This window comes from Nipponia nippon, unplaced genomic scaffold (assembly GCF_047370975.1).
Source record: "Nipponia nippon isolate SJK-2023a ecotype South Korea unplaced genomic scaffold, ASM4737097v1 scaffold_23, whole genome shotgun sequence".
Classification (NCBI taxonomy): domain Eukaryota; kingdom Metazoa; phylum Chordata; class Aves; order Pelecaniformes; family Threskiornithidae; genus Nipponia; species Nipponia nippon.
In genome coordinates, this window is record NW_028262340.1 from 6,892,319 (window position 1) to 6,918,104 (window position 25,786).

At 54.2% G+C, this 25,786-nt stretch overlaps 3 protein-coding genes across 8 annotated transcripts; 2 read left to right on the forward strand and 1 right to left on the reverse strand.

Annotated features, from left to right (window-relative positions):
* Nucleotides 1-1,144: 1,144 nt before the first annotated feature.
* Nucleotides 1,145-14,506, forward strand: CAP1 (cyclase associated actin cytoskeleton regulatory protein 1). Its single transcript, XM_087760577.1, has 13 exons — nt 1,145-1,218; nt 6,289-6,401; nt 6,834-6,934; nt 7,400-7,477; nt 9,363-9,506; nt 9,628-9,713; nt 10,240-10,345; nt 10,452-10,629; nt 11,293-11,480; nt 11,687-11,810; nt 11,913-11,995; nt 12,544-12,687; nt 13,088-14,506. The coding sequence occupies exons 2-13, from the start codon at nt 6,308-6,310 to the stop codon at nt 13,169-13,171; spliced, it is 1,410 nt and encodes a 469-aa protein (XP_087616703.1). The 5' UTR covers nt 1,145-1,218; nt 6,289-6,307; the 3' UTR covers nt 13,172-14,506.
* A 156-nt stretch (nt 14,507-14,662) lies between these two features.
* Nucleotides 14,663-19,791, reverse strand: PPT1 (palmitoyl-protein thioesterase 1). Its single transcript, XM_087760578.1, has 9 exons — nt 19,636-19,791; nt 19,177-19,286; nt 18,233-18,360; nt 17,861-17,931; nt 16,922-17,024; nt 16,753-16,843; nt 16,144-16,242; nt 15,876-15,947; nt 14,663-15,405 (listed from the first exon to the last, which is right to left on the reverse strand). Exons 1-9 carry the CDS (start codon nt 19,742-19,744, stop codon nt 15,283-15,285), a joined length of 906 nt encoding a protein of 301 aa, XP_087616704.1. The 5' UTR covers nt 19,745-19,791; the 3' UTR covers nt 14,663-15,282.
* An 82-nt stretch (nt 19,792-19,873) lies between these two features.
* On the forward strand, nt 19,874-25,737 carry LOC104017861 (sodium-dependent phosphate transport protein 3). 6 transcript variants are annotated; one of them, XM_087760573.1, is made up of 12 exons: nt 19,874-20,006; nt 20,348-20,500; nt 20,830-21,002; nt 21,246-21,479; nt 21,583-21,670; nt 22,063-22,149; nt 22,532-22,650; nt 22,772-23,026; nt 23,231-23,363; nt 23,449-23,596; nt 23,900-23,990; nt 24,527-25,737. In XM_087760573.1, the coding sequence occupies exons 2-12, from the start codon at nt 20,401-20,403 to the stop codon at nt 24,656-24,658; spliced, it is 1,560 nt and encodes a 519-aa protein (XP_087616699.1). In that variant the 5' UTR covers nt 19,874-20,006; nt 20,348-20,400; the 3' UTR covers nt 24,659-25,737. The 6 variants fall into 6 exon arrangements, with proteins under 6 accessions (XP_087616699.1, XP_087616698.1, XP_087616700.1 ...); XM_087760572.1 differs by having other exon boundaries at nt 22,775-23,026; nt 23,876-23,990; XM_087760574.1 differs by having other exon boundaries at nt 22,865-23,026; nt 23,876-23,990.
* Nucleotides 25,738-25,786: the final 49 nt, after the last annotated feature.

A 25,786-nucleotide genomic window follows, 5' to 3' on the forward strand; every position in this document is an offset into this window, starting at 1 on the left:
AAGTGCTTTGCGACCCTCGGAGCAAAGAGGGTCTGTGAGCCCAGGGCTCCAGGGTGCTCCGTGCCCAGGGAAGCACAGGAGCCTCGCAGGAGTAGTTTGATGTTTGGGATGAGCCAGCACGCACCGAAAGCAAACCCATCATTGCCGCCCAGAGCCGGCGATGACCACCACCGCGGGGACAGAGCGTCGGGGGCCCAGAGCCCCCCGGGGTTTACCCCGAGAGGGAAGGGTGCAGCCAATCTCGTCGCCAGCAGCTCCCCAGCGGGACCCTTCTCCCACCTTGCGCCCACCACAGGGCCCTCAGCTCCCCCCGACGCAGCCAGACGCCGTTCGGGAGGAGCCGACGTGTCCCTTCCACCTCCTCCCAGCCCAGTCCCCCTCCTCCCCAGCCCAGTTCTGCCCCCAAGGCCGGGAGAAGTCCCCTCCCCAAGGGGGGGCTCACCCCACCCAGCCCCACCCTGGGGACCCAGGCTGCAGCCCCCCGCCACATCTCTAGGGCCCCAACCCCTCTCCCAGGGGTCCCCGCCGCCTCCCCGCACCCCAAACAACCCCCGACCCCTCGCCGGGGGTCCCGGACCTCTTGCGGACCCCTCCGCCCCAACAGCCCCTGCTGGGGGGGTCCGCAGCCCTGCCCGGGGGGGTCCCGGCTGCCCCCGCTGGGGCTCTCAGGTCCCCCCGGCCCCTCCGTGGGGGCCTCGGGCACCTCTGAGGGTCCCGGCCCCCGCCAACCCCTCCGGGGGGTCCCGACCCCCCCCGCCCAGCCCCGCCCCGGGGGTCCCGGATCCCCCCCAGCCCTTCCCGGGGGTCCCGGCCCCGCCCCCCGCCCCTCCCGGGGGTCCCGGAGCCCCCTCAGCCCCGCCCCAGGGGTCCCGAAGCCCTCCCCGCCCCTGGGGTCCCGGAACCCCTCCCAGCCCCTCCCGGGGGTCCCGGAGCCCCCCCAGCCCCTCCCGGGGGTCCCGGGCCCCTCGCCCCGCCCCCAGCACCTTCGTGGCCCCATCCCCAAGCGAGACCCCGCCCCTCCAACCCCACCCCTCGTCCTCTTCGACCACGCCCCCGACCCCACCCACCAATTGCAGAGCCGCGGCTGACCGAAGCTCCTCCTCCCTGCCGGCGCCGCGCCGTGCGTACTTCCGGCGCGCGGGGCGGGGGCCGGAAGCGGCGGGCGCGGGGGGTGCTGGGCGGCGCCGGGCGGCGGCGGAGCGGGAGCGCGGCGGGGAGGTGAGGTCTGGTCCGGTCCGGTCCGGTCGTGACGGGAGCGACGGGGCCGGGGCTCCCCGCCGGGGCCGCGGGCCCTGCTCCGCAATCAGCGGGAGCAGACTACCGGGAGGGAGCCGCTAGCGGCCCCGCTGGGCCCCGGGGCTGGCCGGGGGGGGCGCCGGTGCAGGGGTCGGGCCCGGCCGGGCTGAGGGGGCTCCGTCCGGCTCTGCCGGGGCCGCGCAGGGAGGCGGGGCTGCTCAGGCCCGGTTGCTGGGGGTAAATCCGTTAAACGTGGAGGTTTCGGGTTAATTTAGTCACGGAACGGTGAAAACTCCCCGAGGCGGCTGTCACGGGGCCCGCCGCCGCCCGTGGCACCGGGCCGGGCAGCATCGGGCTTCCCCGGGGCCTCCTGCGGCGAGCGGAGGCGCTTCCTGGCGTGGGGGCCCGGCCCGGGGCCGCCCCGGCGCCCGAATCCTGCCCGGGAGCGGGGCGGGGGTTACCCGGGACGGGGGTTACCGGGGCCGGCAGGGGCCGCGGCCAGGGTGTTTCTGTCGGCCTCCCCGTCTCGCTGGGCTTGGCGAGGGGTTTTGTCCTCAGCCTGTTGCTGAGCTCTCCTCTGCCTTCTGCGTTGCGGCGGGGACGGGGGGGAGGGGGATAAACGCGTAAGCGATGGCTTTGGATTTTGTGATAGTGAAATTAAAAAAACCGGTACGGGCGTTTCGCGCCTCAGGTGACGGGATTTTGCGCATCGGGTTCTGTAATTCCCCGAGACCCGGGCTGTAGGTGCACAGCGCTGAAAAACCAAGAATCAGCGACCTCGAAAAAAACTGCTGTATTCCCTTTTTCTTCCTGAGGCGATCCTCGTGTCCCCGGAATATTGCTGAGCTTTCTGAAAGCCATAAATACCCCTTTTTATTCATGTAACAAAGTTCAGCCAAGCAGCCTCTGCTCGAGCCGGCACAGCTCGGGAGGGATGCTGACGAGGTTTGATGCTCTGGATTCCTGATCTGGAGCTTGGTACTGTATCCAATTTAGCTTAGATCTGAGATCCTCAGTTGCTTCCCTGGTGGATTCATCGCCCTGACGGGGAATGGAAATGAGAGGAGCGTAGCAACAGAGCCTGGCAAGTGCAAACCTCCTGTTTCATATAATTGTGATGAAAAAAAGAGTCCTTGCGCTCGCTCTAGTGTGAAGTGATGCTTTAACCTTCTCTTAATGTTTGAGTAAAAATGCCAAATAACATTGTTAATCAGTAGGATTTGTTATTTGAGAGAGCTTAAATGGGGTCCAGATGGATTTTTTTTTTTTTTTTAAGGTGCTTTTGGTTTTCTAAATAAAGTAGATCTGAAATACCAGAAGTAGACACCGTGGGTTCTGGAGCGATGTCAACAAGTATTGTTGTACTCTAAACAGCAGAGATCTCGGTCTTGGCAGCTGCTGGGGCTAGCAATGGCTGTCTTGTGTTCGTGGCTGGTCCTGACAACTGACTAAATTCGGGCATTTGACTCCTCTCTTGCTTCAAATAGTTCCTTTTTTTGATGAGCTGAACTGTCTTTAAAAAAAAAAAAAATCTTTGGGCTTTTGGAAGATATGTTGGAAATCATCTGGTAGCTGATCCCCTGAGATATTCCAGTGTCAGCTCAGAAATAAACTGTGGTATGTTCCTAATTTAGTTGTCCCATCTTCGTTCCTTCTGCCTGTAGAAACAGGAAGTGGCTGATGCAAATTTCGTGTTGCTGACAGCAGTTTGTCGGGCTTCGCAAAAGCTGAATCTGAACAGAGGCGTAGGTTTGACTCGCTTTGGCTATAAAACTAACATTTCTGTCTTCCAGAACGTCTAAGCGAGGGCGCAGGTTAGCGTGCTGTCTCAGGCAACCGGAAGCATTTCGTTTATGCCGTTTTTATGAGAACTCGCTCCTCTGAGGACCGGCCTTTGGCTGGGACGCGCCGGCTCCTTGGTATTCTCCAAACAGGAAACTCTTACCGTGGCGGTGTACGGGATCGGCTGTGGGCTAGCTAGTGTTTTTACAAATCGAATCCCTTCCCTTTATTGCTCTGATCGGTATATCAAAACAGTCCAGTTGTAGATTAAAGCCTGTTGGCTGTACAGTGTGTTCAAAACCATGTTCCCAAGCTTTGATGGAAATAAAGGCTAGTTAATAGATTAACTAAATGTGCTATGAAAATGGATGGACTTTCTGGCCCAGGGTGAAATGCGTCTGCTGTGAGCCCATCACTTCCGCTCCATTGGTAATCAAAGTTCAATTGAATTTAACCAAGACCGAGATTTAAATCCTGCATTATAGTCCCAAAAGGGAGAGCTTCATCTCAACTCCACTTCTGAGAGCTGGAGAACTCTAACCCCCGGCTGCACGGCGTAGCTTGACAGCCTTTCTCATTCCTCCTGAGCGGGGGACGATGCGCTGAGCAAAAATGACCCTTCGATGGTCTGTGTGCCTCAGCTTCCTCTTTAAAGAAGGCCAATGAGATCCCTTTTTATTGCTGAGATCTGTGAAGTCAGTTTGTCGCTTCCTGACAGATTATTCTGCATTCAGAGTGATCGACAGACTGAACACTGTTTAGCTGTAGCCCAGCCAGGTCTGCTTTGTGATCTTATTTTTTTTTTTCCCCGTCGCTAAACATTAATCTCTCTGGATTGCACACTCTGGCTCTTAATGTTAGTTAGATTTTGGTCTGTACAATTAAATACCTTTATTTCATTCTGGATGGGCATGTAGATAGCAGAAAGAGCTGCATCTCCAGGGCAAAGAGCATAGTAACGGTGAGTCAAGACAGCTTTAGCAAGGAGTGACTGAGATATAGCTGCCTGCTCTAGGACTTTGCGCTGCCTGCACTTAGTTCTGGTTTTGCTGCCAATTTACCAAGTGACTTAATCTTGTGAGTTGTCCTAATGCTGCCTGTTAAACAGAAATTAAAATGAGTTCACCATCTGCCAGATAGTGCTAGGTTTACAAAGCTGGTATCGAGCCCTCGTGAGTTTATGGCTTCTGTCAGGGAAACCCGCTGGGGCCCGGGAAGGACGTGTCAGATGGCAAGGGACTGGAAGGAATCTGAATCTCACGGAATGCTGTCTTGTTAAAGGACATTAATCCCGACAGCGTATCTAGAATTGATGCACTGTGCTCCTCGCAACAGCATGTTTTATTGCTGGGGGTCGGAAGCAGCTTTCCATCTGGACTTTCTGGTTTGTAATCCTGATTTGAAATGCAGTTTGCGACTCGGTAATGGAGCTGATCAGATTAGAGCCTCGCGTGCAATGTGGTGGGGATCAGCGGTGCAGAACAGCAGCTTTGCCCAGCGCTCCGTAAACCCGGTGTCCTTCCTGAAACCCGCGCGTTACACCCCTCTCTCTTGCCGCACTCTCAAAGCGTGGGAGAATTTCCTTAACAGGTGGCTCTTTTGGGGGGGGGGAAAAAAATTCCTTCTTTTCGTGTGCTGAGAGCGGGGGAGGCAGAGCCCTGCTCTTGGCTGCGCTCCCACTTGAAGACGTGAGCCCCATTCTGGATGCGTCGTCCCCGGCTGCAGCAGAGCGCTGACGATCCTGTGGTCGGGATTTCTACATTGTACAGAATTAAAAAAAAAAAAGAGAGAAGGTATTCATTACTGTTGATTATAGGGGTGACTGCCCACAAGTTTCAGCCTCTCTGAACTTTTTTTATATCTGGAAGCCATCCAGTTACTGCTGTCCAGTTTTACACACAGTGTCTCCTCTGGCTCACCCGTGCATGGAGGAGGAAACTGCTTTCTTCCTCTTGGAGGGGGGGGCCTCTCCCCTGCCCCCCGCATCAGTGCTGCTTCTCCTGATGCAAGCAGGCGAAAGCGGGGTGGAAGACGGCCTTGTTTGTCTTGTTAGTCACGAGCGGCGCTGATGTCACGCTGGATCTGCCCCACAGCCTCTGGAAGCTGGGTGAAAACATGCACTTCAGAGCAGGGCTGAGGAGGCTTGCGAGCAAGAGCAAAACCCTAGTTAGAACTTCAGGTTTCGTTTCCGAGGGAGCTCTAGCACCAGTTCATCGACACAGCTGGGTAAACCCTGCCTTCCTTTTTGGGTAGGCTGGGGAATGTGCTGGGAAGGACGTTCTCCAGGCAGGGCTTTGTTGCAATAAGAAGGAAGCTGTGTCCAGGCCATAATTGTGATTCACATGGTAAAGTCTTTCGATGAGTGGTGATAAGATAAAAATGCAATTGGTGACTTGCTAGTCCCTCCCTGCATTCCCCGCGCATTAGTGTGCTCGGAGCGTGACTTGTCTTGCTCCTTGGTGCAGAGTCTCTGCAAAGCAGTAATTAATGGAAAGTTTATATGACACTTAAGACTTTTCCAGATGAGACGCTTCAAATGACTTATGTGCCTAAATCGCCTTCCTGTGCGCTGCTTGCAGAGTAGATTCTGCAGTTCAGATAGCAAAGCCTGCAGAGGGAGAGTGTGAACAGGGGCGCATTGTTGTGGAGGCAGCTATGCCGCCTTAGCTTGTGCAGCTGCTCGTCTTCGCGTGTGCCAGGGCAGCTCATTTTGCACGCTGATGCTCTGTACCGTAGCCGTGCTGGAGTTATAGATGTTCCTTGGAGGAATTCAGGACTTCGGGAGGTCCCTGTGGATGCATTTGCAGAATCAAAACCACTAGTTCTGACCTGATGTGTGTGAACTCCCGGTGAAGCACTCACACCTGATTTGCTACGTGGTCACAGCTGGGACTTTGGCCAAGAACTGACTGCAGTGAGGTTCTGTGCAGACCTTTGTTTTATTGAGTGCTGTCAATACAAGGTTAGAAGATATAAGTTTTAGTATCCTTATCCGTGTAAGAAGTCCTTACAATGGAATAAGGCTGTGTGGCCATTAAGGAGCGACTGTGGCAATAGAAAGTGGCTGTGGGCATGGCCGTTGTGTAACCCGAATGTCCCTGCTAATGTGAGGGTGCCCTGCCGTCCATCATTAGGGTGCGGAGCTACGTAGAAATTATTCTTCTGGAACTGGTAGGGCTTGTACCAGACAGCTGATAAACCCTCTTCAATATTTGGTGTACGAGTTTCATACTGTCAGAGGATGTGAATAATTGTATTCTGTCTGTGCAGGTTGTGGACAGCGGTAGATATGGAAAGACTGGTTGAACGGTTGGAGAAGGCTGTGGAGCGCCTGGAGACGGTGTGCCAAGGATCTGGCATGTGTGCAGATGGCTCTTCCAAAGGTAAGGCCCGAGCCACCTCCCCAGCAGCGTCGCCCCACGGGAGTCCCTGTGCTGAAGCGGCGGTGTCAGACACCAGCAGTAGCTGTTGCAGCACGGGCGGTGCTCGTGCAGGCGTGCAGAGGGTTGTTAGATGAACTGGCCCTGCGCAGAGGGGAAGCGAGTTTCGCAGCAGATACTGCGCAAACGCAGAGGCGCCTGCGGTTACCATCCTGCTAAGATAAGGGCTTCCTGTGGCTGCAGCGCTTCCCTCGTCTGCGTTCAGCTGCGTGCTTCGGGCTGAGCCTCCCGCGTTCGGCCGTCGTGACCCGGGGAAGGTTCAGTGCGGAGCAGGTGGGAGGTGCGGCCCAGGAGCGCAGTGCGTGTCGGTGCTCCCCGCCCGGAGCCCACCCAGTGCCTCTCGGTGATACATGTGCTCTGGTTCCTTCCCTGCAGGAGTGGCTCAGTATGTGCAGGCTTTCGATGCCCTTCTGGCTGGCCCGGTAGCTGAGTATATCAAGATCAGCAAAGAAGTTGGCGGGGATGTGCAGAAGCACGTAAGGACTCACGTTCTCCCTCCACTCTAAACAGATGCTGCTTGTTCTTCAGGGCTGTTAAGGGCCAAGTTTGCTGTCAGTGTTTGCATTCCTTTAGCGCTGTATTCTAGGATGTTTGTAATCCTGGAGGATTCAAAACAGATGCAGATGCCCAGATAACCTCCAGCAGATTGCCACCTACACACACTATGAATCAAACCTCCTTCTTGAAATCTTTATTAGTTAGGTGCCTAGCTCTCTTTACGGATTTTGGCTCCTGCCTTTAGGAGGCCTGTAAACTACCCAGCCCGAGAGCTCGTACACTTGCAGGTTTTCTCTGAGGATGGGTGTCTCCAAGAATACGTGCTTTGGGGTCAGCATAGCTGCTTTCTTACAGACAGGAACTGTGAGCAGCAGGAGCTTGAATGACTATTAGTGTTACGCTGGGTGCAAGGGAAGCTCTCTCATGTTTCTCTCTGTTCTTAGGCTGAGATGGTTCATGCGGGCTTGATGAGTGAGAGGGTTCTTCTGGTGATGGCATCTCAGCATCAGCAGCCAACAGAGGTAAGTCGGGGAAATCACTCGTCAGAAACTTGTGTGCCCTTACCTCGGAGCTGGGGGTGACTGCCACTGGAGGGGAGTCTGGGCGTTACAGTGGCCCCAAAAGGGGAACCAGAGCAGGACCAGAGACACTTGCATTCATGGGGTGGCACTTGCTGAAAGCGTGAATTGTTCTGGGTGCTCACCCGATACCGGGCAGAATTCTGGAGGTTGATGCTTAGAGCTGCAGACCTGGCATTTTCCAGTCATTAGAGCAACAAGCGTTCTGTTGCTGTCAGAGCGGCTCGTGAGTGTCATCTCACAGCGTCTGCCTCGAGTTTCACCTTGCACCAACACTGCACAATCCCTGTTCCCTCAGATGCAACCTGCAGACAGGAACTTGTCTGAGACAGGAGCCACGGTGGAATCTGCATAGAGCGTGCTTTTCATTGTGATGCTTATAGACTTTCAGGCATTAAGCTCCTCCTGAAGTATAACACACTTGTCTCTCCTGAATGGTCTCTGAATAATAGCTAGGCTTTTAGGATTGATTTGTCCTTAGTAAGTAATTTAACACTTTACCCTAGGCTGCTGCTTCTCAGCAGGACGTGTGACTGAGAATCTGACCCTGAATGCCTTGGCTTTTCCCTGCTGAGAACTGCTTTTCCTGAGCAACAGGATCCCACTTTGCTTTTCTGTGCAGTTATTATCTGGCTTAGTCATGGCTTCTGCTGCTATGCTGTGGCAGCTGGATTTCTGTGCTACTTTCCTATTCACTGCAAAATATATCTGCATCTCGTTCCCCAAACTCAGCACTGGAGGGCTGTTTGTCTTTCCCCAGGCTTGGTGGGGTGCTGCTCTGCACAGCCTCTAGTCTGAGAATCTGCTTACAAATTCCACTGACGTGTTATTTAAACAAAGGATGATGAACAAACAACCACCTTAATCTACCGTAGGTCTTTGTGCAGGTTGTCTTGGGGGAGTCTAGTCAGTTCTGGAGCAGCCAGTTTAAAATGCAAAATGTATGAACTCTCATTGCTTGTGGTGAAGAATTTCCCCATCCTGTTACTTGACAGTGGCGCTGGGCTGGAGCTTCTGAAAGCGTAGCCTGGGCAGTGGTCCTTGGAACCTCTCTGTTTTCGCCTAAACAGAGGAAAGGACAGCAAATGGAAAAGCCGAGGCTTTGAAAAGCAAGTTTTGCCCAAATTTGTCCCTCACTGCTGCCACCAGCAGGAGAATTTCTGATCTTAGAGGAAAGAGAAGTTGCCCAAGAGGCATCTCTGGAAATGTGCAATTGGCTGCTCTGCCCTGCCCTTGGAAGACTTCTAAGCACTTTCAGTCAGCGTTCCAAGTGAACAACACACAGAAACAGTTTTTATCAGTATTAAAGGCTTGGATTGACTTGAGAAGTAACTTGAATCCTGAAGTGCAGCTTGATAAGGCAAGTTGAGAATTTGCTGCGACTCCGATTGGAGTGCAGGCTGTAGATCCCAAACTGCAAAAGCCTGCATAGCACCCCCTTTCTCCGGGGGTTTGTAAAGGAGAAGAAAAATTTGACAAACTGTCTTGGAACAAAAGAATCCAGGAAAGGCAAATGCTATTTCTGTCCTCGTTACTAACAAGCTTTGTCAGTGCCTCTTGGATCGAACATGAGTCACAGTTCTTGGCGTACTCCCATAGTACCAATCCGGTTAGGAGCTATGACTTCAGCCGTGGAGGAGCTGGGCTGTGGGACTGAGCTCGGCTCGCAGGGAGGGCCGGGCCTGGACAGGCGCTGTAGCAGCAACTTGTGCCAGTTGGAATCTTCCTCCGAGTGACCGTCATCTCGGCAGAGCGGCCAGTGACGATGTGCAGCCATTCCAGAGCAAGACTGATGTTCTTAATTGTTATTGTCCCTCTCGTCCTGCAGAGTGCGTTCTCATCGCTTCTGAAACCAATTTCAGAGCAAATCCAGGTGGTGCAGAATTTCAGGGAGAAGAACCGTGGTAGCAAACTGTTCAATCACTTATCAGCAGTCAGCGAGAGCATCCCAGCCCTGGGCTGGGTGGCCATGGTAAGAACTCTGGTGGGAAGTGGTTTCCTTGGGCTGGTGGGAAGAGTCTGGCTCCCCGGTCGTGGGAGTTCGGTTCCACGCAACCGTTGGGTTCCACGCCACTGTGTTCTTTCTTCTTTAGGCTCCAAAGCCTGGTCCTTATGTGAAGGAAATGACCGATGCTGCCATGTTTTATACCAACCGGATCCTCAAGGAGTACAAGGATGTGTAAGTTCGCCTTCTCTCTTAAAGATGTCACTGAACACAGCTAACTGGGTGTGTAGGGGCTGCTCCAGTATCTAACCACAGCTGCCTTGGTCTTTATTGCATTCTTCTTTTTAAAGGCAGGGTATATTTATAAAGCCTCATTTAGCTGTTCTTTCCTGATCCTTAGCGACAAGATTCCTTGGAATCTCTGGTAGCCAGTGTATTGCTGCTCTTGTCTCGGCATCGTCTGGCAGCTGAGCTGTTTCCCAGGGCAGCAGGTTGTCTCGGGAATGGGTCGTGTTGGACGTGCCAGACTCCTGAATTAAAATGGGTTACAGCGCAGAGCAGGCCTGTGGCCTTCTGCCTGCAGGTGCACGATTAATACTGAAGCTAGAGCAGAGTGCTGGAGGCGCGAGGCTGCTGTGCTGGTCCAGCTGCGTCTTGCCTGTAGGCCGAGAGGCGGAGAGACGTAAAGAACTGTTTGTAGTCCTTGGGTTTTAATGGCAAATGCGCGTGCTCACTCCTCGTGATCTCCTTGTGTCCTCAGAGATAAAAAGCAAGTGGACTGGGTGAAAGCTTATTTGAGTATCTGGACGGAGCTGCAGGCCTATATCAAAGAGTATCACACCACAGGGCTGACTTGGAGCAAAACGGTAAGTCCTGGCTGCATCGGCGGGAGCTTCTTAGATGAGTATTGCACGTTATTGCAGCAGATATGGAGCTTGTGCAATTGCCTTTCCTCTTGCCGGCCTCTTACAGGGTCCTGTAGCAACGGAAGGGGCTAAATTGCCATCCGCTGCCCCAGCCGGGGCTGCGCCCCCCCCACCGGGCCCTCCTCCCCCACCCGCTCCTGCCCCCACGAGCTCCAGCACAGACGACTCTGCCTCCCGCTCCGCGCTCTTCGCCCAGATCAATCGGGGAGAAGGCATCACCTCTGGTAGGTGGAAATAGCGAGCGGAGGGAGGGCGGCCGCGAGCGAGAGCGCTGTTGTGTTGTGAATCCGTGGCTTGCTGCTGTCCCTCGGTACGCCTGCTCAGAAAGGAGGCTGGCAGTAACAAAAGAGCACCTGCTCTGAGCATGAGGCTGGGAGCCAGAAGCAGCCCTGAGGCAGTTCACAGGGGCAGGGGGAGCCCATCCGAGTTAGAATTCTCAGCCTCATCTGTCAAGTGCAGCAAGAGACCGGAGAGAGTGAGCCCTCTGGCTGCCTGCACGTCTCCAGCACAAAAGGTGCAGTTTTGCACCTATTCATATTTGCACGAAACGTATCCCTTTTTTTGCGTTACCTGGTTAGCGTGGCAGGACAGATGTGAAACAAAGGCGAGGTGCTTGGCTCAAGGCTTTCTCCAGCTGCAGAGTGGAAGGCTGGCACCTCCTGGTTCTACAGGACATCTTGTGTTCTCGGCAATATTGCATCGGTCTCTCTTGCTCCCTCGTTCGCTGGCTGTCACTCATGCTTGGAGTCAACTTGGGCCCAGTCTCAATAATTTATTTGCGTTTTGAAAAATGTTATCATGATGATTGTTGTAATCACTGATGTCTGGTGTTTGTGAAACTGCAGTCTTGCAGGAGAGCTGGATCTCGGGTTTGACTTCTCTTGCAGGCTTAAGACATGTCTCGGATGACATGAAGACCCACAAGAATCCAGCACTGAAGAACCAAGGGGGTCCTGTGAGAAGTGGACCCAAACCTTTCACTGCTCCCAAACCAGCCTGCAATGCTAATCCCTCCCAAAAAACCTCTCCAAAGGCACCTGCGTTGCTAGAATTAGAGGGCAAAAAGTGGAGAGTGGTGAGTGCCTGGCGTCGGCATGAGTGGGTTGGAGGGATGGGAGCTTTGCAGCAGGGAGGCAGGGTCTCCTGAAGACCTTTCTTGAAAGAGGCACCAGCCTGAAGGTACATGCGGTTTGCTTTTAAAGGGCCTACGCTGCCCTGCTGCTCACACAGATTAATTGGTCCGCATTCCAAAAATAAAGCGCGTTTTCCCTGCCTTCTCAGGAAAACCAGGAGAATGCCACTAACCTGGTAATCAGTGACACAGAGTTGAAGCAGGTAGCATATGTTTTCAAGTGCACAAATAGTACACTCCAAATCAAAGGCAAGATCAACTCTATCACCCTCGGTAAGTGGAGAAGCCCTGAGAACTGCTCCTGCCTGCTGGTCTGTTTGCAGACGGCTGAATCTCCAAAACCTTTCTGTGAGCTACTCTGTCTTTTCTTTGCAGACAACTGTAAGAAGCTAGGGCTGGTGTTCGATGACGTGGTGGGCATCGTAGAGATCATCAACAGCAGGGACATTAAAGTTCAGGTGAGCGTCTGCGACCTGTTCTCTGCCTGCAGTCTGACTGATGCGCTGTACCACAGGCCGTCTGGAGCATCTGCTGCTTTGAGTAGTTTTATTTCCAGAACAGGAACGTGCATCTGTGGAGAACATTGGTGAAACACCCTCTGTCCTGCTGCTCTGCAGCTCACCCTGCCCAGCCCTGAGGAAAGGGCTGAAATTTGCCTCACTGAGCTGCCTCAGGGCTCCAGATAAAAGATTAGCCTCTGTGAGGCGGGCAGCGCAACGCGACTGCCAAAGGAGGGGGCCAGCAGCAGCATCTACTCCGATTCCCGTTTTGGTATCTGATTTGGGATGGCCAATTTGCCCAGCGTTCACTGTAGTTTTGTTCTAAAGAGATCAGAACAAGAAATAACTTTGGATTTTTGCCAAAGGTGGGAGTACTTGAATGCAGCGTGCCTGCGGCAGGGGGGCTGGAGTCAAACCTCTTGCCTTGAAGGCAAGCGCAAAAGAAAAATGTTGTTGTTGCCCGGTTCAAGCTAATGCTCCTCTCACTGCTTTGACCGCCCTGCTAGGTAATGGGTAAAGTGCCAACGATTTCCATCAACAAGACGGACGGTTGCCACGTGTATCTGAGCAAGAACTCCCTAGACTGCGAAATCGTCAGTGCCAAGTCATCAGAGATGAATGTCCTTATTCCCACAGAGGGTGGTGACTTTGTGAGTGTTAAGTTTTGAAATCGTTGTGGTCTGCTTGGGGTTGGGGTAACGCAGGGCCCTGCGGGGAACGTCACAGGATTGCTGTTCTGAGCCCTGCAGGGAATGTCACGGTTACGGTGAGGTCTGGAGGGACAGTTCTAGACTCGACTTGGAGGTTGTGAATGACGATCGGATACTAAAACCAGCAAATCGAGTTGTGTGTCTTTGCAGGGAGATACTTGCTGTTTTGTGAGAGTTTCTGCTTCCTCAGGATCTCCTGGGGGCAGAACAGGCAGCGTTTGTGGTACAGGAGGGGACAGAGCACGTATCCAAGAAAAGAAATGCCTGAAGCAGTGGGAACAGTTACTAGTCTCGGTCATAAACTGTTTTGTGACAACAGCTTTCTGTTTTTACCCTCCAGACTGAATGCCCTGTCCCAGAACAGTTCAAGACGGTGTGGAACGGTCAGAAGTTGGTTACCACTGTGACAGAAATTGCTGGCTAAGCAGAAAAGCTCCAAGGCTCATGCCCTCCCCTGGCCCTGCTGTGGGACAAATCTGCTTTCAGATGATTCTCTTAGATTTCTTGTACCTTTCTGCTCTCAAACTGCTTCTCTTCTACCCGAGAGACACAGCTACCTGCCGTCACTGAAATACCTCTGGCTGGGGTGTGGTGGAGGTGGCGGGTCAGTTATCGGCCACATCTATTAGCAGGAAGGTGTATTTTTTTTTTTTTCTCCTCCCCTTGTCCGATCTAACTGCACCAATTGATCGAGTCAGATTTTTGGTGAACTTCACAGCCAGTACTGGCAGTTGGCTTTCAGAGTGTTGTTCGGGGTTTTTTTGTATCGCCTTTAAGCAAACTGTTCATGTGAGAGAGGAATGTTGTCCCCTTTTTAACAAAAAATGGTTTTTGTCAGGGTCCAGGGTACCCAGCTGCTATGGCAGATGTCTCAAGAAGGTCCTGGAAGCTGCTCCTTCCAGCTCTGTGTGCTAGTTGGTGGCATTACAGGACATGGGAATGGCTTTGTCGGACCAAAGGCTGAGGACCTGGGCCGCAGCATTCCACCCCAACCTCTCTTTCATCATTCCTACTAGCTCAGTGTATTTCTGATCGTGCCACGACAGGAGGCTTTACATTAACCAGTGCCACAGGAAGCCTGCAGTGGAGTGACTGCAGTTACCCCCCCAGCAGCCTGGCTGGTAGCTCGGAGCTGAGCACCTCTGATTCCGTGAGCCCTCCACCCTCGCAAGGGAATCTTTGCCCCAGGGCTTCCTTCTCGGAGCAGCTGAATGCAGGTTCCGTCTTCCAGGACAGTTCTTCTGAACCTGTCCCCTTCTGCAGAGGAAGGGTCTCCTTCATTCCAGGGTCAGTAGTGCAGTATTGTAAATACCCGAGTTGGATCAAGTCGGTTCATCGCTCTCTTCCTCATCTGCAATCAGCCCCCATAAAGTTACTCCTCTCACCTTCCCCTTTCCCCTGTTGCTTGGCTCTTTACTTTGGTGGAAGCTTGCAGCCTCTGTTCCAGGGCCCTGGAGCAGAGTGATGGATCTGAGACACAGTACTGTACTGACCCATAAAGGGAGCTGCACGTGCTTTGACCTTCATTTTTCCAACGCCTCGGGCGGCATAAGCATATCTTAAATGCATTTCCTCTGTAAAGTGTCAATGTTCTTTTTCTCTAGGACAAAACTTACAAAAAAAATATGCAATTTTTTTATTTTGAGACTGTCCTGTGACTTGTACTCGTCTTCTCCTGAGGCTTGTGAAAAAACCTTTCTTATGTACTTAAGATTATACAGAAGATAGAATAAAGTTAATGCCAACTTGCTCATTACAATGACTCTTGTTTACTCTCGGGGGGCCCACAGCACCTCAGGCAGGACAAGATGCCCCTTGCCGCTTCGCATACTTTCCCTGTGGGGAAGTACAGACTCTCCTCAGCTCCCCTCAAATCAAATTGTCAGCAGTTGTCAAATCTCACCTCTTTTCTTAGTTGGTTAGATGTAAAGGTCTTTATTGATTGCAGTTGCTGTACAAAAGTGCATAAAACAAGCCATTAGTTGAAAACTGTTCAAGCTGTTAATACCTGCTTAATTCAAAACCCTCCTTTTTCCCCCAGAAACCTCTCAGTTTGGCCCTTTTTCCCCATCTTGAAGGACAGGCTGTAAGATCTTTCCTCTGCGTACAGCCACCTAAGTCTACTTGCTGATCCCTTTAGGAGACACAGCATTCTTGCTCTGGTGAGTTCAGTTAATACTGCCATCGCATCCTGCGAGGAACAGGCGATGGGGATAACAAACCTCTCGCGCAGCTAATCATTTTGCCATCCCCAAGCGACCGGCAGGGCCACAGCTCTGAGAACCGAAGCCTGTGCAGGATGGAGTGCTTCAGAGTGAGTGCAAGGCTCGGTCCGCCCCTGTTGGAGCGTAATTACATCCAGACAAACCCCGGTCTCTTACGCAGCGTAGCGGGTGCCACCTCTGCACGCTGTGGAACTGCTGAGCTAAGCCCCCTCTTCTTCCCCTTCCCCAGCTCCCTGCAGGCTTGTATGCAGAAAGTGCTGTTGCACAGTAGCAGCTGCATTAACTACAGTGGTGCTGCCTCCCCTCAGCTTCACTGGAGGAAGGGGAGGATAGTGGTGTAAAACCACTCTTCTGAGAAGTGCAGGTGATCCCCTTTCACCCCCAGGAACACCAGCTTTCCTGCTTTGTCCATCTCCTGCAGCCCCAGGCGATCCTGCAGAGAGAAGTATGACCATAGCTAGCTTCCCGGGGCCCTGCCGCGGCCAAACGCTGGCAAAGGCTGGGGAAGCCGCATGGAGAAGAGCACTGATGGTCAGAGACTTGCTGCAGCAGAAGTGGCTGGCAGGCCAGAGTGGCTTCCACCTCTGCTCTTCAACGCTTCTCCTCACAGTGGGGAAAAAGGCATTTTTGGGTGACTTACAGCAAGGCTTTAAAAAGGAGCAGAGTTCATTAAGGGGATCTTGAGCCAGGTGTGAGACCACCACTGTAATTCCCACTGCCAGAACTGGCCCGGAGGGAAATGCCTTCCCAAACAGCTACTGGCAAGAGGAGGCCGTGCCCCAGGAGCGGCAGAGGTGGTGAGCAGAGCAGAGCTGTGGGGTTTGGAGCTCCTCGAGGCCCCAGGGACACTACGTTCTTTGGAGTGGAAATAGCAGAAACCCCTCAGCCCCCAGCAGAACATACCTCTGTGTACAGCGAGGTCTCCTTCAGCGGGACGGTCTCCTTGGCTTGGCCGCTTTTGTAAAACCCAAACCACTACCAGAATAAAAACAAGGAAACGGTTGCTGGAGAGCTCCCAGGAGAGAAGCAGGCTTTCACCAGCTTCTGCTGGTGCTGCAAGCGGTGCAGTATCAGGCCTACGTTTGTGCTCAGCCTGTTCCTCGCCACGAAATGAGGAACAAGCAAGAACCAAACCAGCACCCAAAAGCAGCACCCGCCCTGCCTGCCTCACCTCGGAGATCGGAGGGTCGACCATGGTGTCATTGAGAAATTTCACCATCACAAACTTTTTCAGAGCCATCAGGTTTTCCTTGTACGTCTCATTGATGCCCTGGATGAAAGCAACAGAGAACAGATCCAAGTCACTGGAAAGCCCGCTGAGATGGGTCGGGGAAACGGCCCACTCCAACTTGCCTTGCACCTGCAAAGGAAACCCTGGACTGCATCAGCCTAGGAGGCAGGAAGGTGCATTTCTGCCGCCAGCCTCCCTTGTGTGCTGTGCTCGTGGCCTTCAGCCTCATCTCCAGGCTGTAAAGAGGGGACGGGCCTCCCCTGCCTTCCTGGGGAGGGAGAGGATTTGCCCACTCAAATGGCGATGGGTGGACTAAGCACGTGGCGTATCTACACCAGCCGCTCCAAAAGAGCGCAGCGACGCAGGAACTGCTCTGCCTCATTCATAAATCTACCAGCAAAACCACTCTGTACGCTCCTGGGATGCAGGGCAGAAAACGCTACCCTTTGAACTCCAGCAAAACTACTGCCAGGGAGAGCTAACGTGAAGGAACTCACTGCCAAGGCTCCTGCTCTCCTGCTAGCATTTAATCATCAGCCAGGTCCTTACCCTCTCCTGATTTATGTCAGCCAAAAAGATGCTCTTTTTCCTGTAGTCCTCCTCCTTCAGAGGGTCGTGCCAATACTCCGCTTGTACCAAGCTGGAGAAGAGAAAAAAACAAAGATCAGATCGGAAACCCAGAGCTTCTCACGTGGACCTGGCCCCCGTCGTTACTCACTGCTCCTGAACAGCTTGCGTGTAGGCGCCCAGATCCAGCGTCTTTCGGATCCAGTCACAGATATGGGAGCTCTCACCAGGACAGCGTGGAAAGCCGTACACGCCTGGGGTATGGAGACGTGTAACAACTCGGTGAGCCAAACTCAAATCCCTTAATCCCTCTGGCTAGTAAAGAACCGCCCTCTTACAGAGCAGTGGCAAGAATTACCCAGGGAATCAGGCAGCCTTTAATCCTGCAATCTCATTAGACAGCCCTCCCGCCCCTGGGCGCCGTTACACACAGAGATAATGGATGATGTTCTGGAGAATGGGGGCATGCAGACAAGCGGAATACCGTCCAGCTCGCCTGGTGTGTTCCCGGGAGGTCTCAGGATGGTTCCCTACAAGTCTTCCCACTACACTACAAAGAAACAGACTCAAGCCATGGAAATTCTCAGGGGGGAGTATTTGAAATTCATTGCCAGCCACTCTTAACTGTACACCTCTTAAATTCCATTTCATACTGCCTCTTTAATCTCCTGCAAAAAGCACCTCCCTTTCCTTGGGGCCTCAGCCTTCCAGGTGCCGATTGTAAAATATCCTTGTGACCCAGAAGGTTTAGTTTCACAAACGCTTTGCTATGTAGTTAGAAATTTCTTCTCCTAAAACAACTAATCCCAAGTGCTTCCAAAGTATGTAAGAATTCTACCCAGACAATAAGTTGTCTGCTTACAAAGGTCCCTTCTCTTTGCTGGTTAAGCCAGACCAAGACAGAAGGTACTCGGCTAACAGCTGGGCCAAAGCAGACCACCAGATTCAGACAGGAACAAAGGGACAGTTAAATTCACCAGAAAACAGTCAGTTTTTAGGAAAAGGCCAAAAAAAAATCATTCCTCCTGCCAACAAAAGCCCCCCACCCTTCACAGTGGTTAGGAGGCAGGGTAACTTAAGAAGACACTACCTTGGTGCTGCCCCCCAACGGAGATCAAATTGAGCATGGGAGGAGAAGGACACCTCTGGGCCACCGCCCTCCTGTGGAGAAAGGTGAAGGAGCTGAGCTGGCGCTCAGCGTGCCCAGGCCACCGCTGCTGGTTCGCACGCACCTCCCAGCTTGCCACTGCATGGGCTTGGGCACTTGGGGAACGTTTGCAATGAGAATTAACCCTTCCTGGTACAGCTGGGCCACAGGCAAACATATTCCTGCCTTTGGAGCGCTCCTACCTTTACAAAGGGGTTTGTCAGTTTACATCTGCTCGGTACTTGAAAAGAATTTTACATCACAACCTAAAGCCCAACAAAAGTCACTGGAAATGGAACAGAAGGGTAAACTCACAGGAACTGGCCTCCTTGGGAGAAGCCCATTGCGTTGTAGCCTCCTTTCAGGTGAGGGTCCTTTGCAAGTTGGCTGCACACCTCTCTCACTTGATCGTTCACATTCATAAAGAAGCTGTTCTCCATATCCTGATGGATTAGCCAGATTAGAAAGCACAATTTCTACCTTTACAATGGTTTACGTTATTTTAATCTCTATGAATAGATCGCTAACAGTTCTGCCTTTGAAAGAGGACCTTAACTTTCACAATATGACAGAAGTGAAATTCAAGTTTTGAGACTTCCCTTTATCGCGTTTTTGTTCCTACTCTGCCTGGCAAAACTCTCATACGGAACAGTGACGTTTCCCCAAACTTCTTGACAATTTGAGTCCCTTCAGATTTTGTGTATATATATAAAATAAAAACCTCAAACTTCACCCATCTTTTCCAGATCGCAAGAAATAATAGATATTGCACATTATCCTGAGACACTATTTAAAGAGATTCCGTAGGGCTACACAAAACTGTCACAAAATACGAAGGTGCAGAAGAAGCCTGTATCTTTATTATACTGAGGATATATAGTGAATAAATGGTTGTAAATCAGAAAGGATAGCACGGGATAGAGCTCTGCCTTAAAGAGCACGGTGTCTTATCACATGCCTCACCACCTGGAGTGGTGAGAGAGTGCTCATTAGCGGATTTGCATATTAATCCAGTTTAGACTAGGGATTTGTTTTTCCCCAGTTCTTGGCTGCAGGTATTATCTAGACTTTACAAGTTTCTACCTGTCAAAGCTGTTTACTGCACAAAGAAAAAAAAAATTAGCAGGGAAAGCACAACCCGAATCCTTGTGGAACCACGTTGATAACAGAGACCGCAATAACTATCGCACCTTTAGATCCACACACTGGCCACCACCCTGCCAAGCAGAAACGCAAGTGCCAGCGGAGTCAGTTATTACCTGTATCAGGTTGCTTCCAATCTTGAGAGACAGAACATAAATCCCTGGTATTTTATTCTCCACTATTTTCTTAATGTAGCCCATGCTTTGTGGATTGCAGCAACTGTCTCCTGTGAAAGGGAACAGCGCGAAGCACCGTCACGCCGCCGCCCAGGCCCTCACCTCGCCACCTCCCGCCTCCACAAACATCACACCAGGACCCCCCTGCTGCAACGGGATCAGGAGCTGCCAACGCACACACGGGCCCAGGGAGCAGGGCCAGCACATCCCAGCCTCCGCTGAAACCCGCGGCCTGGAGGAGGGGGACAGCGGAGCGGGGCCGGGGGCGGCCTGCCAGCTCCCCTCGGGCCTGCTCGGGTCCCAGCACGGCCACGGGCCGGGCCAGCTAAGCCCCGCCGCCCCGCCCACACAGCCGTTACCGGCGGTTCGCCCGGCCCCCCGTCACCGGTCCCGGCTCACCCATGCCGTGCCAGATAACCAGGGGGACGGCGGCCGCCGCGCAGCCCAGGCGCAGCCCCAGCAGCACGAGCACCGCCGCCCTGAGCGCCGCCATCTTGACTAGGCACATGACTCGCCCTCCGCGCGGGTCAGGCGGCGGGGGCGTGGCCTGGAGGGGGTGGGACCCGTTGCGGAGGGCGGTGCTGACGGGGGCGTGGTCTGGCGGGGGCGTGGCGTGGCCCCCGGCGTTCCCACCCAAGCCGCCGGTTCGAGTCCCGCCGTGGCTCAATCCCACCCTGGTCCCTGAAATGCCAAATCCTGCCGCAGCGTCCCGCTCCCCGCCCCGGCACACGGAGCCAGGAGACGCACGACCCCGCCGATCCCCTCTCCCCGTACGTGAGCTAGCCCGGGGGGACGGGGCAGGGAAGGAGCCTCCCTTCACAGCAGGCGAGGGAGGGCAGCGGGTCCCCCCGGGGCGTCTGCAGGAGCACCCCGGGGTGGGAGAGCCCCCGCTGCCCTGCCAGGCCGTTGTGGTCGAGGGTTATAAACCACGGATGCAAATAAGCCCGTCCCGGGGAGGTTTGAGGCTGCTGTAAATGGCTGTGCTCATGAAGCCGTGTGCCGGCAGCCTGCTCCGCTCTCGCCGTGCTGGTAACGGCACTGGGAGGAAATTCCAGGGTCACCGCCTGGCTGATCCCATGTTTATTGACGTTTGAGAGTCACTTCCCAACAGGGCTGGACATTGTCTTGAGGAAAAGCAGGCAGCAGTGTTGCAGGCAGGAGAGGATGCAGCGCCACGTGGACAACGCGCAGGCAGGGGACGGGCTGGAGGCAGGGCAGGACGAAGCCCCTCTGCTTGCTCCGCAGCCCCTCTCCTCCCGCACAGGTAAATCCGCTCCCTGGGGAGCAGCGGGCTGAAGCGCGGCCTCAGCAGGGCCTGGGAGCCAGCAACCTCAGGCTTCGACGTGTCCCCTCCATACTTGGGCAAGTCTCCTTGCCTTCCCGCCCCTCCGTTCTCCTTCTGGAGATAGGAACTGCCACCGCTGCAGAGGAGGGCAGGGCTCAGTGGCAGACGTCCAGAGGTACCTGGAAAGAGCCATTTGTTGCTGCAGTAAGGTGATTGATTGCCTGGCGACACCGATCTGTAGGAGGGGGGGAGAGTTAACCCGCGGCCGCTCCCACCAGCCCTGATTTGTGGGCGCTCTCCCTCCACAGGGCTCTGCTCTGCTCGCTGTGGCCTGGCCCTGGTCCTGCACGTCTCTCTCTTCGTGGCGTATGCGCTCCGGGTCGGCCTCAGCATCGCCATCGTCGCCATGACTAACAGCAGCCACCCCCACAGCTGGTCCGGCAGCGCTCCCCACGGCTCCTACCCAGGATTTGCTCAGGATGTAAGTGGAAAGCAGATGCAGATAACTGAAAGACGCTTCCCGGGCTCAGTCCGCACTTGCTTTTGCATGAGGACAGACTTGGAAGCAGCAGAGAAAAGCCTTGAGGACAAGGCGGGTGAAGGAGCAGAGAGCTCAGTTTGTCATACTCAGGGCTCCATTTCTGGGTTGCTTCTCCCCTTCTAGAGGAGTCCATGACTGGAAAAGAGAGAGCTCTGTCTGACAGACATGTTCTGTCTCCTCCAGGCCCCCGCGTACAACTGGAGCGCTGAAACTCAAGGAATCGTCCTCAGCTCCTTCTTCTACGGCTACGGCCTCACGCAGGCGCTGGGCGGGTACTGCTCAGGGCTGTTCGGGGGGAAGCCCGTCCTGGGCAGCGGGCTCCTGCTCTCCTCCCTGCTCACCCTTCTCGTACCCCGAGCAGCAGAGCTCGGCGTGAGCTTCCTCATCGGGCTGCAGGCACTGCTGGGCTTGGCTGAGGTCAGTCGCGGCTCCAGGTGCTGCCAGGCTACAAAACCTGGTCTGGTTAGCGCTGGCCGCGTTGCCCGTGTCCCGTCCCTCCACGCTCCGTTATTCTTTGCAGGGAGTGATATTTCCAGCTCAGTACACACTCTGGGCAAAATGGGCCCCTCCACTGGAACGCAGCAGGCTCATGAACATCGCTGATGCTGGTAAGACACAAGGACTTTTCCCTACCACCGATTCAGTAAGTGCAGAACCTCTCCTCGCCCCCTTCTTTCCAAGCCAGTCCTTGTAGCAGCCTCAAGTTCAAGGCTGTGGGTCCTTGGCAAAGAAGTGTTAGCAGTGTTCAGCCTTTCCGCCTGTCCTCCTCCCATCCTGTGTCTTCTCTACGTCCTCGACTCAGGTCAGCTCGAGGCAGGAGAGAGAACCCGGGCACTGAAGGGAGCAAACCTGGATACAAGGCTGCTTGTTTGCACAGGCGCTTTGTTTGTGCCACCACATTTTCCCGTCACAAAGCAGGCCGGAGGCTGTAGGTCTGTCCCACTCGCTGCTGGTCACACAAAGTCCCATTAAAATGACTCTGCTGGTTTTTGATCCCTAGGATGCACTTTTGGGACTTTCTTTGCTCTCCTTGTGGCTGGGATCATCTGCCAGAGTCTGGGGTGGCCTTTTGTCTTCTACATCTTTGGTGAGTAATGGCCCATCATGTCCCTCTACTCCAACCCCGTTGCAGACCGTTGGTGGCAGAGCTCCCAAAGGTTCCCCATCAGAGCCCTGTGGGACCAGCTCCATCCTTACCAGTCCCACACAGAGCTCTGGGCTCCCCTCTCACCCGCCAGGCCAGGATGAAGCCATTTTGCTGGGGTACTATTAGGGAATGTGCCTTTGCTGAACCTTTTGTGCCATCGACTTGGCCCCTTCCACTGTGAGCAATGGGTTCAGGGGAGTTTGTCCCTTTCCATCGTCCTGCACTCGCCATTTCGCTAGCTCCAGCCTCCATCCCGCTGGCTCTCAGCTCTGCCGCAGCTCACCGTAAAAGGAGCTGGCACCGAGAGCCCCACTCCTCGCAGGTGGCGTTGGCTGTGTCTGGTGCCTCTGCTGGTTCCTCCTCGTGTACGAGGACCCTGCACGTCACCCATGGATTAGTGCCGCGGAGCAGGAGTACATCGTGTCGTTGCTGGCTCACCAGGTACACGCAAACCTTTTAACCACGACTGACCACGCTGCAGACACCGTGGCAAAGGGACTGCTCCGAGTCAGTTTGGCTGGGCTCCTTATACAGCGGCCAGGGCTAGTCACAGTCTTCTCAGCAGCAGGTGGAGAGGCTGAGGAAAGCCTGGACAGCCTGCCCAGGGGATGGGAGACAGGAAAGGAGGCACTGGCTGATGTTTTCTCCCTTCCAGAGCAGCTCTCACGGCTGCTCCCTTCCACTTGTGGCCATGGCTAAATCGCTGCCTCTTTGGGCGATCACCGTTGCCTGCTTCTGCACAGACTGGCTGTTCTACATGCTGCTGACCTCCATGCCCACATTTGTGAGCAACGTCCTCCACTTTGACCTCAGAGAGGTGAGTGCTGCCCTGCAGCTGAGGCTGGTCCCTGCAACAGCGACGGGACTTGGTCCCTCTGTAGGTTGGGAACACGGAGGTTCCTCAGGGACATCTCTTCCTGAAGACCGGTGGCTCTGGGACCAAGGGAGCTGCAGTCTTGGAGCTCTTGGCTCTGTTCCTTCATGCCATGGGTGTGACAATGCCTTGTTCCCTGCTCTGCAGAATGGGCTCCTCTCCTCCCTGCCTTACATTGGGAATGGGCTGGGGCACCTCCTGGCTGGGCTGCTGGCTGATTTCCTCCTGGCCAGGCGAGTGCTTGGCACAGCAGCCGTCAGGAAGCTCTTCTCAGCACTCGGTAAGGACAAGCTTTCGTCTGCCGTCCAGCCTTTCCAACACCCTTCTGTGGCCTGTTACAAAACACATCCCCTTTTCCTCCCAAGGGATGCTGCTCCCAGCCGTCTTCCTGGTGGCCGTGCCTTACATTGGCTGCAGTTCCACGGTTGTTGTGGTCCTTCTAACGCTGGCCTTGACAATAATCAGCATGACAGGAGCAGGCATCAATATTAACCACATCGATATAGCACCCAAGTAAGTGGCTCTGACCTCTGTGCCCTCTCTGGCTCTGTGTCCTTCTTGTTCCCAGTCCCCCAAGGCTTCTGCAACTCCCACTCTCCCTTCCCTTATCTTCTGTAGCTGGTGGCATTGTAAGCTAAGGAGTAAAAGAAAGGCTTAAAATCCCCCCCAGTCTTGCAGGGAAGATCCTAGTGTTGCTCAGCGTGACAGGCAGTATTCATGCAGATGAGGGAAGGGACTGGCAGTACTTACTCCTTTCCCTTTTTGTGACAGTTTCCTCTCTGTCTCACTCAGGAAATCTTTGCTTCCTCTCCCCAGATATGCAGGGTTCCTGCTGGGAGTCACCAATACCTTTGGCATAGTTGCAGGAATTATTGCTCCTACCGCAGTTGGACTTCTCGTCAGTCAGGTAATTTGGGGCCGCAAACCACAAGCACATCCCTGGAAGAAAACACAGGTCTGCTCTCAGAAATCGACTCCTTTCCTTGCACTGAATCAAAAATTACTCCAAGCCAACCCCCTCTCTCAACAAACACAGGTGATGTAGCACCCGGCAAACCAGAACCCCGGACCATTTTGAGGACACGGGGATGACTCAGAAAGCGGGAAGAGGTCCACATGGGCCCCATCTGGATGTACTTAGAGATGGGGACAGGGTCGAGGGAGTGGGGTGAGGAGGAAGCTCTGTGCCAGGCAGAAAAGCTTCCTGAATTCAGCACAGCACACAATGTTTCCAGAAATGCCAGGGCAGGAAATGCATCTCCAACAGGAGGGGTGCTGGCATGTGTCTCGCGTCGAGCAAAGCTCTTCTGTTGTTGGTACTAGTAGCAAGCAGAGGATGGAGATGAGTTTAATGCCAGGGAACTCGGTGGCGGTAGTTGGGTGATCACTACCTGGAGATAAAGGGAAGGGTGATACCATCGTGATCTGTTCTTGGCCCCCCAGGATCTCCAGACTGGCTGGAGGAATGCCTTCTTCCTATCTGCAGCCCTCAACCTGTTTGGCCTGATCTTCTACACAGCCTTTGGCAGCGGGACCGTCCAAGACTGGGCTAGGGAGGACACTGCTGTGCAATGAGAGCCACGAGCACGGGAAGGTACACGAGGGAACGGGCTGCAAACAGGCACGGGTCAGGCAGGAGCCACCTCCACTGCCCTGCTCTCGCCTGCGCAGTGAAGCTCAGCTGCGTGTTCCTGCCTGCTCCCGGGGCCCTCGCAGCATCCTCGGGCGAAGGCGTGAGCTACACAGCCCTGCCTGCACTCTGACTCTTGAAGAGCCCAGCGCCTTCACCCACCTTCCTATCCCAATCTGCTCCCCTGCGGAGGCACCAGCCCTTCGACCCGCGTCGCCTGCTGTGCATCTAACCCTGCCCTCAGCCTTTGCCCACGGGAAGGAATGCCGCAGCGTGGACGGATCCTAAACGGGATCCACGGAGAGCTGGTAAAGCTGGCTGCCAGCCGAGCTCTGTAAGGAGCCTGCGGCTATTTCCAGCAAAGCTGTTCTTAAGTGAAGTAAATGGATAATGAAGTAGTAATGTTACTTTTTAACTAGCGGCTTCTCACGCCCTCTGCACAGACACTCCTAACGCTTTTTTTCTCTTCCTAATGAGACAAGCTGATTATTCATTTAGCCTTCATCCCCTTTTAGAAGCAACTGGGGCAAAAAATAAGTGAGGGCATTACAGAGTTCAACGTGGCAGCCCTGAGCACGGCCCCCGGGAGGCAGGGAAGGGGACAGAATCACAGAACGGTTTGGGTTGGAAGAGACCTTAAAGATCAGCTAGTCCAACCCCCCAGGCAGGGAAAGCCTTGAGCCGGTGCCATCCTTGCTGGGTGAGAGCCTCATTGCAAGCATTCAGCTCAGGATGTGGCCTCTGAAACAGATGTTTGGACCCAAAAAAGGGTGTGAATTTGGCCTGCCCCCTTCCCAGAGCTGTGTTACGCTCTGCTCCCAGCTGACCCCAGCGAGGGAGCAGGCTGCGACTTCTCCCTGGCTCCAGACTCAGTCAAAATGGTGCAAAAAGAGGATCCAGATCCCAGGCAGAGATCTGAAACCCCCAAACGCTTCCCTGAAAGAGCGATGTGGAACTGAAGTACCTCCCCAGGTCTGGTTCAAGGAACTCAGGGGTGTGGAGTGGGAGAAGCCCCGGGAGCCAGGCTCGGGTAAGCTACGCTCGATGTTGCTTGGGAGTGCAGAAGCTCCAGC